The sequence below is a fragment of the Clarias gariepinus genome, chromosome 18 (assembly GCF_024256425.1).
Source record: "Clarias gariepinus isolate MV-2021 ecotype Netherlands chromosome 18, CGAR_prim_01v2, whole genome shotgun sequence".
NCBI classification, from domain to species: Eukaryota; Metazoa; Chordata; class Actinopteri; order Siluriformes; family Clariidae; genus Clarias; species Clarias gariepinus.
The window spans coordinates 5,002,392-5,019,077 of NC_071117.1; the positions used below are offsets into that span (position 1 = coordinate 5,002,392).

Sequence of the window (16,686 nt, forward strand, 5' to 3'; positions counted from 1 at the left end):
AGCTCGGCTCTCCGATGTCATCTACCGGGTGCGGTTGGCAGGGCGGGCACGAGTTTTGCCCCACCGGGACCGTCTTGCGCCTCACCAGCCGCACACCGGGGAACCATTGAACTCTGGAGGCCGGACCGCCTCAGGACTACATTCGCGTTCATCCCTCACCTGCCAAAGGACGCCGGCGTGTGTTCACCATGTTGGGGAAAGGTGTTCTGGTTAGTGGCTTAGGCCCTGTTGTGTGTGAGGCGGGTGTGACGTGTGAAATGTGCTCCAGTTCAAGCTAGTGCTGAATTGGATGTAGGCTTCTGAGTGAAGGTGCTGCTCATGCCTTACATGCTGTGTGCTTAATAAAGTACTCCCAGCCATTGCATTGGGTAGCAAATAAGCTCACTCGTCTCTCCAGCATTCTTCCCGGCGTAAAAACGCTACAGTATAAATACTAATACAGTGGATATTTGAATTGTGAGTATTTTGCGAGAAGAGAATATTTTTAATAATTTTAACATAAATTTTACCTTTATAGATGATTTCATTTTTATAATATATTATTTTTTTAAATATAACCAGTTCCTGCATTGGTTATAGTTTCTATAGTTTTTTTTTTTTTTTATCTCACAAAGGATGTTGTGATAGGTTGGGAGGTAAAGTATACACAGTTTGCTGCTACTGTGTAAATTTCACACTACTGAAAATTAATATAGACTAAAACAACAACTTACAGCATAGATATAAATATCATAGGATACATGAAGAAATTATTAATATCCCTTTTTACAAATTACTCTATGTAATGGTGATAATTTATTTATTTATATTTTTTAAATATACTACATACACTTTTTTTTTTTATAGTTTTGCATTATTAATATTCTGACATCCTGTAAAATAATGATAATAGATGTGTAAATTACTTTTTGAACTTTTTTTTTTTTTTGGCGCACTCTAGCAAGACTGACTTATGGGATTTTTTTTTTTTAATTCACACTTCTGGTCAAATGAAGACTTGTTGTTTACTTACCATTGTCAGTCTGTAAATTAATGTATTTACAATTTTTATTATCATTTATGTGTGAATCAAACATTTATGTGAGTAATACAAATCATGTTACATTTATATGTGAATTATGAAACTGATCAAATTTTATATATTTCTTTCATTCGAGGTCTATTTGAAAATATGGATGGTTAATAACAAATTTCATCAAAACAAACAAAAATAAAATCTTTATTCACAGTGTGTGCATGGGTGTTGCACTGAGTATCGTCTCCCATATTTTCAGATTCACAAACACCTCAAAATTAAAAATAAAAAAAGTTAAATTTTTAGTATGAACAATAAACTTTCCAATAATTTACACATTCAATCACAATTATTGTTATTTTGCATAATATTGTACATGAATTAAAAAAGCAAAGAAATACAATATAAATAACATGGTATTTTTTTGTTAAAAATGCTAAACAAATATATATATATATATATATATATATATATACAGATGTGGTTATTAAGACTGCGCGTGTTTTCCCGCGGGATGCCTCAATTTAGCGCGCGGCGTGCCGCGACTTGCCGTAAGCAACATTCGGGAATTTAAATAAATGTGTTGTGCTTCACTGAATATCCGCCAGATGGCGCATGGAAGGACTTTATTTAAAAGCCGGACCAAGTACTGTACAACGAAGAATTGTGTATAATTACTTAGTCTAAAACAATATTGTTCCCAATGCTGAAGCAAACATGAATTTTATTTTGCTTTACAACAGATCTTTCATGATAAATGTGTGTATATGTGCTTCATATTTTTTTCATAATGATGAAATGAGATGCCCAAATTCATGCTTTAAAATTCTTAATAAGTTTCTTATATATTTTTTGTAATGTTAACAGGGACAAAACAGTAAAAGCCATGGCAATGCCTTGGTTTAAATGGTATTGAAATTAATTAAATTTCCTGATAGTGGGCTATCTGATAGTGTTAACTATGCGGATGTCCTGATTCGTGAATATGCCAACATATCTTATTTAAAATGTAAAAATGTGTCGACATCATCAGAAAACATAAATGAACTATATATTTTATATTATTAAGTAAATATTTTATGAACACAAACTTCTTCGGGCTTTTTATAATAATTATCATATTTGCTGTTTGTGTCCAGCATTTAATAATTATTTCATCCATTATTTAACCACGGCTGGAAATAATAGCTGGAATGTGATGTGATTGTGAATTCATGACTGAAATAAAGCTGTTGGCGTGGGGTGGCCATATGGGCTGGAGGCATCTAGGGGTTCCTTGGGGGTGGGTTTCTTGGGGGGTTCGGCGCTGGCACTGCGATCCTGGTTTGGATGGGGTTTTGGTGACTCTTGGGTGCTGTTTTTCTGGGAGCTGCATGCGGTGCTGCTGGGGATGCCTGTGCCGGCGGATGTAGGTTGCCGGCCTGGTGGCCATACTGTTCCGGGGTAGGTCCGGGGGGGGCTTGAGGTTCCCCTGCTGGTTCGTCTTTTGTAAAGTACTTTCACTTTACAAAAGGCAGCATTTTTATTTAAAAGGTTGATAAACGTGTGTTGTACAGTATATACACCGCGACAGCGCGCGCAGTTACTCACTTCTCATCTTTCATGTAGGTCTGCTCGGACTTATTAATTCGTTTTAAACCCCTTAAAAAAAGCGTGTGTATACAACTCAAAACCTCCATCAGTTATTAAAGATAGCATCTATTTAGAAAAAATGCCCAGTGATTTCGGAGCTTCAGGAAATCTCCCGGCGCTCTCCGCATAACACCGGGCCAACTCATGTCGGAAAGAAGTTATAAACGGTTTCTAAACATGGGCTATTGTTTTTTTACTTATAATATTTGTTAATTTAATTTAATTTAAATGAGGTTTGGGCTCAGGACTTCGATTCGGCATCGTGATTCTCCTCTTTAATTTACTCCATAGTTTTAATCAGCGCTTAGCCGCATGCATAAAGTTTTCCAGAGCGCACCGGCAGAAGTAGACTAATGATTATGGACACGTCGGGAAAACAGCAAGCAGACTGACTCTGATCATTTAAAAAAAACGTTTGCGTTCATTTTCTGACGCGCCAAAACAATACAGAACAGCGCAGCTTATTTGCTTTTAAACATTTATAAAATCACAACGTTTTTTCGTTATTGTGAGTGCGCTTAAATAAAAGTTGAGTCTTATAAAGTAGTCTTATATAGTTTTATTATATAGTTTTTGCACATTAATCTGAGTCCTCATCTGTTACATTTTTGAGGACGATAGTTTTTTTTTTTCAGCCTGTCACGGCGTGCGCCCAAATCAATATCGCTTCTCGCTCACTAGTTAGGCGGCCTCTCCTTCAGATATGCGAAGAAGCTGGGCTGCGGAATTAGGCACTTCACATGTAGTCAGATTGTTCCACTGGGCTGAAACTGTAGCAGGTGGAGTTATAGCACTTTTCAAATCACACTAACTATACACTGATATGAATAACTTTGAATGATGAATGCTACGTTAATATGATCGGTCAGGTGACGTCATTTGATTAGGTGCACCTGGTGGTTATAAATAGGCAGGAATCGTAAACATCTTGCTTTTTAACTCAACTCATCACTGTATTTTAACAACCACATTCTCACTAAATGGAAAACAAAATAAAATATTAACACCAGGTCTGACTTAACATCACAAGATGCTTGTTAAACCCAATGGCTGAAAGAATGACACTGAATGACTTTAGTATGCGAGCAGGCCAGTCTATCCACACATGCTCTTATGTCTAGCTCCCTTAATAACCACACACGACTGATTCATATCCTTAAACACTGACTCAGTTCATTAGCAGTCACTCCTTACCCACTTTCATCTGAACCATGGTATTTTAAGTTCCTTATTTTTTTATTTTGGAGATGATGTCATAAGGGCCAGATTGAGGTGGTTTGGACATGTTCAGAGGAGAGATTGTGAATATATCGGTAGAAGGATGCTGAGGTTGGAACTGCCAGGCAGGAGGTCTAGAGGAAGACCAAAGAGGAGATTTATGGATGCAGTGAGAGAGGACATGAAGTTAGTTAGTGTGAGAGAAGAGGATGCAGAGGATAGGGTTAGATGGAGGCAGATGATTCACTGTGGCCCCTGAAAGGGAACAGCCGAAAGACAAAGAAGACTAATGATAAAATATTTTTTCTAACTCCTTTAACCCCTTCTAATCCCCACCCACGGGATCACAAAGCTTCCCACAAAGACACATTTTAAAATTAAGATCAGTTAAGATAATAAAGTTCAGCGACAATAAGGAATATTCTTCTATCCTATATCTCATAATTAGGCCCTAGAGAATAATAAGGAATTGTGCAGCTTTCTCTACACAACAAGCAACTGTAGTTAATTCTGCTTCACACTATCAGAAGACACTCCTTATCCAGAATTAGCTGATGAAGCCGAGCTTCCCCCATATAATTAACTCATTTTTATTCACCTGTATAATTCCTAAATCTCTTTAATTAGGATCTCCTCTTAGCAGGTGCTGGTTTATTGTGTTTGATATTTAATTATAATTATATTTCATTTATTACAACGCTCCATATGATATCATTTTAGCTGCTAGCTTTTGCTCATTCTGAGCAAAAGGCATACAAGTTATAATTAAAAACATGCTAAAGTCAGCTCATTATGGTTAGTGACGATGGTATTTCCAAATCCTGATCATGTGTCATGTTACAGAGCTAGTTTTCATGTTACAGCAGCTAGAATCCAAGCTTTGTGTCATTCAGCCACATAATTATACCCACAAAGACTTTTTTCACTTTCCACTCCTCCTGCTGACATACAGATAATCTGACTACGAGGCTATAGTGTTGTACCTAAAATAAGCACAAATAGTGAGGGGAGAAAGATGGAAAAATAACTAGCACGCTGCTCTCACCGTCACTTGTTTAGATTTAATCTCAACATCCAAAACAGTCACAAAACCAAATGAAACAGTTATTTTCAACAAAACAGTTCCAGTTGGCATCACAACAAACATTTAAATCTTTTTTTTTTTTTTATTAACATAAAACATGCATCAAAATGTATAACTGCCACATTCTATCCGTCACAATAGCAGTGAAATGCAACACTTTTTAACTTAAATTCAGCAACAAATGAAAATGTTAATTCATATATTATATTTATTTGTAAAGCTAACAAGGCACAGGAATCTTCTTATTAGATTATAATGTCAATAACAATATTTTAATACCTTACATATAATATGTTATAGAGAAGCAATGACATAGGTGATGGATATACTATACCCTTAATTATTCTCAATAAATCTTAACACACACACGCGCGCGCACACACATACACACACAATTCTATTGGAATGACTTTAATTCAATTAAGATGGATTCCAAGTTACAGCTGTTAAAGCAATCCAAACAATGCCCTTCTCATTTCACTTCAGTAATGTTAACACTAATGCTACATTCAAGACATGTTGCAACTCATAATTGCCTCCCTATAAACTATAAACAACACCTAAAACACGCTCAACTTGCAATTTCAACTCAGTGGATTAGTCCAATTTATTCCTCTTTTATGGAGTAACATCACACCAGCTTGGTTGCTCATGTACAGTGTAACAGTGTAAAGTATCTCTACTCTATTTTAAAGTAATGTTAGAGCAGAGTTAGCTTTAGATCAGTTAATGTACTGAGAGTATCTACGTATATACTCATATACAGGTTATAAACACGTTTTTGTAGTCTTGCTGGGTCTACTGGGATTTTAACTTCAGGTTGTCAATTGAGTCTTTCCTGGTGCTGAGGCGTCTTACCAAATTGACATTTAAACATATATTTAAATATTACAATGATTGATGGTTGCTTTAATTTAGTCCTTCTTTTTAAACCATCCAGTATTTTACAGAAGTAAAGTTTGCGTATAGCAAATATGCAAAAAAGTATAAAAAATATTTGTAAAAATATGTTCGTGTGTAAATCTGGAGAGTATTAAGTTTTCTGCTGTGACCAGATGGACGTTGTGTTGAGGTTGAATCGATGGGTGAATGGTGTTTAATTCACATTTCCATAGATGGCACTGGTATCCTCAGCAATGTCAGGCCTACAGAAAGAGAGTAAATGATCTCACTAACGTCCAGCAGAAGATCATTTCCAGCTCTGTTAGAGTGGAGGAAACAAATTAGCTCCTTTTACCTGTAGTCAGCACCAGCGTACTCCTCTTCCTCAGAGGCAGAAGCTTTCACAGCACGACTCTTAGCCGTGTTCCCGGAGTCTGCACCTCTCTGACGTTCAACACAGGCGTACAGAACTTCATTCTGATTGGGCGAGGCTGTATCGGGTGGTGGATTTGTTACTGCTATATCGCTGTAGATATCTTCCTAAGGTGGGAGAGATGACATGAGAGAGATGGAGGAGTGAAAATAGTGATAGTTCTGACTGTAGTGCAGCTGAAAATCACAGGTTAATATTAATCTGTTCTAATATGACATGGTTTCTGTAATAATACTTCATCCACAGGGACTTGATAACGTATATAATGATAATTTGGAGATGACTATGTGACATTTTTAAGGTATTTATGTCAGTGCTTTATGCGATGGATGCAACAAGACATGACAAGCCAGGGGTTGAATATTATACATTTCAAGATTTAATGGTTTGTTTACCATTTTTTAATTAATTTATTTGATTAGGTAACAAGCCAACCAGAAATTAGAAAATTATTTTTGTATATTAAGGGAATATACAAAAATACAGAACTGGAGATGACACTAAGTCCAGTAGCATAACCACTATTTGCAACACTCTTTTGTGGACATTCTCTGAACACAATCCCAACATTGTTTTCATTCTAATGTTTAAGATCACTCTTAGTTAGATGTGTTCACGGGTGAGGCAGAACTGAACCCAATAGCAGACTAATAGGTATTTGAGGTGTTCTCTTAAATACAGAAGAATTAAACATGCAGGTGAGAAAAATCCTCTAGGATAACGTTGAGCTGATGTCGGTCTGCTCTGTGAACAGAAAATCATAACCCAATAGTTATGAGCGCTCGGTTATGATTTTTTTAACTTCCTCTATAACTTCCTGATATTCAAGAAGTGCACAAACACAGCAAAAATCATTATGCAGGTCACGGAGCAACGGAAAGTTATCAGAGTCATTAAACAAGGGTCCAGCAGCGAGATCAAACAAATACAGAAAACATGCATCAAAATCCAAAGAGCAAGCAGGGTCGTACAAAATAATCACTGATTACTTACTGATCAAATAATTAGATGAATAAATTAATTATCAGAAGATTAGATAATTCAATTACTAATCAGATTAATCAATTACTAATCGGATGATCAGATTGATCAATTACTGATCAGATGAATTAATTACTTAATTAGATGATCAGGTGAATCAATTACTACTCAGATTATCAGATGAATTTATTTCTAATCAGATGTGAACAGATAAGATACCAAGGGGCGAAGATGAATGTCAATAAGGAGTTAAGGGTACACTACAGTGGAACCTCGGTTCATGAATGTAATTTGTTCCTAAGTTCTGGTCATAATCTGATTTGGTCATACTGTACACAGATTCAGTTTGATTCATAGAAATTCATGTAAATATAATTTATCCATTCTCCACCAATATAAACTATATTTTACTTTTTGTTTATTTTATTTATATGGCAAAATATAAAACAAAGTATAAAAAGTTTTAATTATACAAAAATAATATACAGTAAGTATTAAATATAAGAAATCTGTAAAGAAAGGCGTTAATGCACATTTCTTTACTTATCTCTCACTTATGTGAAGGAATGGAGGAGAGAAAGATGGGTGGGGAGAAGGTTAGTGTTTGGTGGGGAGGAGGTTAGTGTTTGAAAGGAGTCTCCTTTCATAATAACACTGGGTAATTCTCCGTTAGGGGTATTTTTATTATTATTATTATTATTATTTTTTATACGTGGCAGCCAGTTTCACAAAAAATCTATCCAGAGTGTTTTTTTTTCTAAAAAAAAAAAAAAAAAAAAAAACGCACTGTGGTTCTGTTTTCCACAGTTTTATCTAGATGATCATTGTCGACAAAGGTTTGAATGTCACTCTACATTCCACAAAGATGTTTTATCATGTGCGATTAGCAACCACAGACTGAGCAAATCTGGTGCTGGGTGACACACTCTTGCTTATGTTCAGCAGAGCTCATGTAGCAGCAGTTTGCGATGGCAGTTTCTGGATTGGGTTTCCAGGAGGAGTTCATAAACAGAGACACATTTAAGTTATTTTTTGGTCCTGAATATCCAGTCCTGTCACTCATAACAAACCCATCACATACTTACTTGCTTGTCCTGTCTTCCTTTCTCTATTCTCTAGAATACATTTTACAGTGTGCTCAGCCTTTACACATTTCCTCAGTAGAGCCATCATCTCTTCTCTTGTTTGTATTTCTTGCATTTGATTAGTATTATACATGTTCTATTGTCTTGTTTTCATGACGCTGCTCACACAGGACATTTTGCTGTTTCCCTATTATATGGAGTGTGCTGTTACGTTTACTGTGACCTACTGTATTTAGCTAATTATTACTTGCTCGTTCTGTTTTGTTCCTCTGCTCCTCACCAAGACTGCATTGTTTCATTGCTGTCACCATTGATTTTTGTGCTTTTCCATACTCTGCTTTACCCCTCTGACTTTGATAATTTTATGTTTATGTTGCACCGGCTGATTCTCTCGCCATGTTCAGATAGTTACTTAACCAGGTACAGGTGTGCGAGCACGGGTCACATAGTACGCTGAAAGAAACTTAAGGGGGAGGTAGGACCTGGAAGTGCTGGGTTGATCTGACTGTCTAATGACAGATGCAGTATTTTGGAAAGAGACACTATAATCCACTGACAGTTATACGACACCATCATGCATTCTTAGATTTCCTGCTGGCATTTGTCTTCTTACTATTTTGTATGCTTCAAATACCTAACAATATAAATAGGAAGGATGCTTTAAAAAAAGTTTACATTTTGTAACACATTGTACTGTACATTACAAACATCCCAGATAGCACACACACGTCGCGGAGACGTCTATGCGACGTCATCTTTTTCATCTTGCAGATGTCGCCGAGACGTCCGTTAACGACGCTTAGCCTGCGTATTTAAGACGTAAATGAATTAAATTGATTTAATTGATTTGCTCTTTAGACGATGTTAATCAGATGTTCATACATCTGCCAAATGTCTGATTCATGTTGGATAGACGTCGTTCTATTAAAACACCCCCCTCCCATTATTTTAATTAAATACCCTCGGTTAATTATAATTAACCATGTTTAACAGAATCCTATAAAGGAAAGAAGTATAAGACAAACGGAATAAAATGGAGATTTTTATTTTATATTTAATAAAAACACTGTTTTACACCAACAGCAACTTACAAATGAGGTCTCAATTTGAAAAGATGCACAAAACATAAAACACCACAAATAAGTATTAATCATAGAAAAACAATTAAACACCAACAGAAACGTTTTGTACTTTATAACTGTCCGTTATGACTTTTAAATATGACCGTTAGAGACGGTTGGTCAGGAAACTCCTGAAGTCAGATACAGACAGGACACTTTCACTCACAAACTCCTGTGAAAAAATACAGAGATAGATTCAATTAAAATTCATGATACTTAATTTATCAAATAAACAATATTTATACTTTGTTCCTCTCGCTTCACAACTCATGAGAACAGACCGCATATAACCGTCGGTATTTTAAGTGTGATTAAAAATACAAGAAATAGCTTAAACCAAAATAACGTGACTAAACATCGCTAAACAGCAGGTGACATTTATGTTCAGAATTTTGTTTCTATTTAGAAAGATGCAAATTAATTCCTGCTTACCTTTTCCACACGCCCGCCAAACGTTTGTCTTCTCAACAAACTGTTCTTCTTCTTCTTCTTTGGAGTTTAACGGCGGCGTGAATCCGTACTGTAAGTGTTGCACTACCGCCACCTTCTGGTTCATTCTCCTTTGGTGTTTCTCCACTCTATTTCCAGATTACTTATATATATTTCCCATCCACATACCAGCAAATATCGGATGATGAAAATACACCGTATAGATGTAAAGACAATGTATCTTAACAGCTCAAACAGGCGATCTACAGACAATCAAAATACGACTATAAAAAAAAAACCCGAATGTTTACCAGATGATACGCTCTTTAGCAGACGTCTCCGCGATGTACCTGTGCTCTCTGGGATTTGACCATGATGTGACCTTGACCCTGTTTGGATAAATTCTAAACTGCAAATTAATTATTTTCCAATTATTTTTTTTTTTTTTTACAATATATGAAAGTATATAATTATTTAGTAGGAGAAGCAACAAAACTATAATCAATTAAATTACTGGTCTAATTACTGCCTGTTCCAGAAATAAACCACTTAGGCACATGTTGTTACAGGAAATTATTAACCATTGGGGCAGTAAAAGTAACTCATCACCTTGTTGTTGATTATTTTGCTTTAATATTTTGCTGGGCTCAAAGGAGAGTTCCAGCACAGAGGCCCTGAGGCATGCACCCTATTGGATCCCAAATCAATGTGCTTTATCCCAGATCACCCCAAAGCCTCAGCAATCCCCCCGATCCAGCTTTAAATAATCCCCATTGCACACGTCCCACCACTAATTTGTATTAGCGTTTAAATTACATATCTTTTTCATTTATACAATAATAATATTAATAGCAACTAGTTTTTACATCTCATACTATTTGGCTTCGCCTTTTTCTGCGGTTTTTGGGGAACGCGCGAGTTTCTTCTTCTAAGAGGTTAGTAAAAATAACTTTATAGAGGTGTTTAAATTAGCGAAGGCGATGTCCAATGGAGTAGCCAGCACCTTTGATCTGAAGCTAGGATTGTTAAATATTAGATCTCTCGCATCTAAAGCAGTTATAGTTAATGAAACTATCACAGATCAGGAGTTTGATATACTCTGTTTAACAGAAACCTGGATTAAACAGGACGAGTATGTAGCTCTAAATGAACCAGCCTCGGTTAACTGTTAGAGGAGGAGGCGTCGCAGTTATTCACAATGATAATCTGACTATTGTACAAAAACACGCACACAAATTTAATTCATTTGAAATTCTTTATAGTAACATAAGTGTATTTAACTATATTAAGTCAGCTCAGTCGATCCCACTAATTGTCATTTACAGACCTCCAGGGCCGTACTCTGAATTTTTTAGTGAATTTGCAGATTTCCTCTCAAACCTAGTCGTTTCTGTAGACAAAGTGTTAATTGCTGGAGATTTTAATATTTATTTTGAAAACCCTGAAGACCCTCTGAGAACAGCATTTATGTCCATACTGGACTCGGTAGGAGTAAATCAGTGTGTAGTAGGACCCACTCATAAAGCAGGTCACACTTTAGATTTAATAATATTATTCGAATTAAGTATAAGAAATTTACTCACAATTCCACTATCTGAAGTTATCTCAGATCACTATCTTGTCTCAATTCAAGTGTGTCACAGTAATAATGTACGCACAGCACCGCGCTACTTTATAAAACGTACATTTACATCAACTACCGAACAGGGTTTTATCAGTAATCTCCCAGAGTTCCCAACTTCGATTAGATCACCGTCTGACCCCACAGAACTCGATCAAGCGACTGAATATTTAGAGTCGACATTTCGCTATACCTTAGATAATGTAGCTCCAGTTAAAAGAAAAATTATTAGAGATAAGAAACTTGCTCCCTGGTATAACGATCACACGCGCACTTTGAAACAGACCGCTCGGAAATTAGAACGTAAATGGCGTCAAACTAAATTTGCTAGTATTTTAAATAGCATGGAAGGACAGCATCTTGAACTATAGAAAAGCTCTTAGTGTAGCTAGAATAACATATCTCTCCACTCTTATAGAAAATAACAAAAATAATCCTAGATTCTTATTTAATGCTGTAGCCAAATTAACCAGAAATAAGACCACTGCAGAAATCTCCACAACAACATCATGCAAAAGTGAGGACTTCATGAACTTTTTTAAAAATAAAATTGTAAATATTAGGCATAAAATTGAGGTTTTGAAACCGAACAATGTAATTGATGCAGATGTTAATCTAGCCATGTCAGATCAGAACATAGAATACTTTACTCCCCTTGAAGAGAATGAACTAATTTCACTCATCTCTTCTGCAAATTCATCAACCTGTATATTAGATCCTGTACCGACACATTTTTTAAACAGATAGTACCAGCAATAACAGAACCCCTGTTGAGAATAATTAATTCTTCACTCAGCATTGGTTATGTACAATCTTTTAAATTAGCAGTTATCAAACCAATAATTAAGAAACCTGACCTCGACCCCTGTCAGCTGTCCAGTTACAGGCCAATATCAAACCTCCCCTTTATCTCTAAGATTCTGGAAAAGATAGTAGCGGAGCAGCTATGCTCATATCTACATAGAAATGGCATACATGAACTGTATCAGTCAGGATTTAGGCCTCATCACAGTACAGAGACAGCACTCGTTAAAGTAGTAAATGACATCCTATTGGCCTCTGATCAGGGTTGTGTAACTATGCTTGTATTACTCAACCTCAATGTAGCTTTTGACACCGTTGATCACGCTATTCTTCTTTACAGATTAGAAAATGTAGTAGGAATTAAGGGTACAGCCCTCTCCTGGCTCAGATCCTATCTGACCCATCGTTATCAGTATGTAGACTTAAATGGTGATTATTCTGCATGTTCTCTAGTGGAGTAGCGCTTTCATCATCTCAGAGCATGACGTGAGGAGAGCCTTCAAGAGAGTGAACACCAGGAAAGCAGCAGGACCAGACGGCATCTCAGGCCGCATTCTCAGAGCCTGGGCAGACCAGCTAGCACCTGCGTTCACTGAGATATTCAACATGTCTTTATCTCAGTCGGTGATCCCCACATGCTTCAAAAAGTCCATCATTGTTCCTGTCCCAAAGAAACCTCATCCTGCTTCCCTCAATGATTATCGCCCTGTAGCCCTCACCTCAGTAGTGATGAAGTGCTTTGAACGCCTGGTCAGAGACTTCATCATCTCTTCACTACCAGACACACTAGACCCACTACAGTTCGCTTATCGTCCAAACCGTTCCACGGACGATGCAATCTCTCATCTCCTCCATACATCTCTCACTCACCTGGTCACACTCGGAGGGGGAATTATGTGAAAATGCTCTTCATCGACTACAGTTCTGCATTTAATACCATAATTCCCTCCACACTTACCACCAAGCTGGAGCACCTGGGACTCAGCTCATCAATGTGTCAGTGGATCTCCAATTTTCTGACTGGCAGACCACAGGCAGTAAGGATAGGCGGACATGTCTCAGCCTCCCTCACTCTCAGCACTGGTGCCCCCCAGGGTTGTGTTCTGAGCCCCCTGCTGTACTCTCTGTACACCCACGACTGCATGGCCACTACCAGCTCCACCACCATCATCAAGTTTGCTGACGACACTGTTGTGGTGGGCCTGATCATGAACAACGATGAGACGGCCTACCTGGAGGAGGTTGGAAATCTGGAGAACTGGTGCCAGAGAAACAATCTCCTCCTGAACGTCAGTAAGACAAAGGAGCTGATAGTGGACTTTAGTACAAAGCAGGTGAGGAACTACCAGACCCCCGTCATCAACAGGAGCCCAGTGGAGAGAGTGGACAGCTTCAGATACCTCGGTGTTCACATCACGCAGGACCTGGCATGGTCCTGTCACATCAACACCGTGGTAAAAAAGGCCCTGCAGCGTCTCTACCACCTCAGACGCTTGAGAGACTTTAGACTGCCCTCCAAGGTGCTCAGGAATTTCTACTCCTGCACCATAGAGAGCATCCTGACGGGAAATATCACGACCTGGTTCGGGAACAGCACCATGCAGGACAGACGAGCTCTACAGAGGGTGGTGCGATCAGCTGAGCGCATCATCCGCATCGAGCTCCCTGACCTGCACTCGATCTACAGCAAGCGGTGCTTGACCAAGGCCAGGAAAATTGTGAAGGACCTCAGCCACCCCAATAACGGACTGTTTACTCTGTTGCGGTCTGGGAAGCGATTCCGCTCCTTGAAGGCCAACACAGAGAGACTGAGGAGGAGCTTCTTCCCGCAGGCGATAAGGTCTCTCAACCACAACCACACCACTATGCAGAACTAACAATCTTTTCATAATTGATCAAATCTATCAATCTTCTTACATCCATGAACACTATGGACAATTACACGCTCACCTTCATTCATATATACACTACATGTCGTACGTTTACATCCTGGACCATTGCACAAAGACACTTTAATAACTTTGCACACCTACCTTTACAACTACACTACATTTTACAGTTTTACGTTTACATCCTGGACCAGTGCACAAAGACACTTTAATAACCTCTGCACAAAGACACTTTGTTTTATGCATATTTGCACACACAGTACAGTATATTTCAATTTGTACAGTATATTTCTATTTTTGTACATCATATTTCTATTTTTATTTTTAGTTCTATTTTTCCTAGTTTAATTTAATTTCTTATTTAATTTCTATCATATTTCTTTTATTCATATTTATTTCTTATTTGTAAACTTTAATTCTCTTTTAGGGTCAATGGCAGTCGTATAATGCATTTCACTACATTTCGTACTGTGTATGTTTGTGTATGTGACAAATAAAATTTAAATTTGAATTTGAATTTGAGTTTGGCGTTCCGCAGGGTTCAGTTTTAGGTCCACTGCTTTTTTCCTTTTACATGCTTCCTCTGGACAACATAATTCGTAAGCATGGTATTAGTTTTCATTGTTATGCTGACGATACATAGTTATATGTCTCAGCAAAACCTGATGAGAAAAAACAGCTTACTAAAATTGAGCAATGTGTGCAGGACATAAGAAATTTTATGCTAATTAACTTCCTTCTGCTAAATCCGGATAAGACAAAAGTTCTAGTTATAGGACTGCATACAGCTAGGAGTAAAAAAATTTTAGATCACACCGTAACTTTAGATGGCCTTTTTGTTCCATCAAATGCAACAGTGAAAGACCTTGGTGTGATTATTGATTCCAGCCTTTCATTTGAAGCTCATGTTCATAATATTACCAGGATAGCATTTCTTTTCGCATTGATTTTAAAATACTACTCTTGACATATAAAGCATTAAATGGTCTCGTGCCGCAGTACCTGAGCGAACTGCTAGTGTCTTACGAACCGCCACGCCTACTTTGATCAAAGGATGCAGGCTGCTTGTCAGTAACGCGTATTATGAAAAATACCGCTGGGGGCAGAGCTTTTCCAAAATTATGGAATAGTCTTCCAAATAGTATTCAGGACTCTGACACAGTCTCAGTGTTTAAGTCCAGGCTAAAAACCAATTTATTTAGCCAAGCATTTTTATAAATAGATTTGCCATAGGTAAAGGAGCAGATCTGGGGGACTCATGGACGTAGAGTATTATGGTGAACAGGTATGTTTGGATGCTGTCTTCCTCACTCTCATTGATCACTCAGGTTTGCTGACGGTGAGGTGATTGTTTGCTTTACATGTCAGGAAGCCCTCATGTCTGTGTTTCCTTCTGGCTCTCCCTTTTAGTTATGCTGTCATAGTTAGTCCTGCCGGAGTCTCTGCTTGCACTCTACAGTTAATATACATTCACATTATACATTGTGTGACTGTGACCATACCTAACTGCCATCTCTCCTCTTCTTCTCTTCCCCCCCCTCTTTCTTTTTCCTCTCTCCTTCTGTCTCCCCCTTTCACACTTTCTCTCTCTCTGTCGAGCTACACATGTCGTTCCTGAGCTGCCAGTGATCCATAATCCCTCTGCCCTTCGGACCTGTCTGACCCATCCTGGTGCCCCGCTTCTGGCTGAAGATCTCGTCACATGGATGCCCCGTGTGTCTCTCTGGGATGCGTCAGGTGTCTGGGAATGATTCTCTCTACCTAGAAAATAGTTCTGGCCTTGACTGGTGTTGGCAACTGTTTCTCTGGGGACTTGACAGTTCGATAGTTCAGGACTAGAACTTCTTACAAGTCTACCTGGGTCTTCAATAACTACCTGGACTCCATATTAACATCAATTAACATCAGCTATTATAGCTAAACTGCCTCCCACCCTACACACTGTATAAATGCACATCATTTACTGCTTTCTGTTTCACCCAAATGAGGATGGGTTCCCTGTTGAGTCTGGTTCCTCTCAAGGTTTCTTCCTATTACCATCTCAGGGAGTTTTTCCTTGCCACTGTCGCCCTTGGCTTGCTCACCAGGGACTTTTGACTGTGTAAAGCTGCTTTGCGGCAATGAAAATTGCTAAAAGCGCTATAGAAATAAAATTGAATTGAATTGAATTGAATTAATAAAAACACAACTAAGTGTTTAATGACAGAACAAATACTGTACATCTCAACACTAATCTCTACAATATGTACCTGTTGATCTCGTGTTGTACCAGTTCTTTTCTTTTCCCTGGAAGAGAAAATGACATTTAAGTATTAATATTAAATAAAATATAATAAATCTATTAATCCTCTTACGGTAGGCACTAAACATAGACCTTCTTTTTTGTCTTTCGGCTGTTCCCTTTCAGGGGTCGCCACAGCGAATCATTTGCCTCCATCTAACCCTATCCCCTGCATCCTTTGCTCTCACACCAACTAACTTCATGTCCTCTC

The 16,686-nt window shown here is 37.9% G+C and overlaps 1 protein-coding gene across 1 annotated transcript in view; it reads right to left on the reverse strand.

Moving 5' to 3' along the window:
* The window catches only part of LOC128506993 (sialoadhesin-like), a 212,987-nt gene that overhangs the window by 194,240 nt on the left and 2,061 nt on the right, over positions 1-16,686 (reverse strand). The window contains exon 5 of the mRNA XM_053477609.1: positions 8,497-8,509. Within this exon, the coding sequence (XP_053333584.1) occupies positions 8,497-8,509 (13 nt within the window). The remainder of the gene's footprint in view (positions 1-8,496; positions 8,510-16,686) is intronic.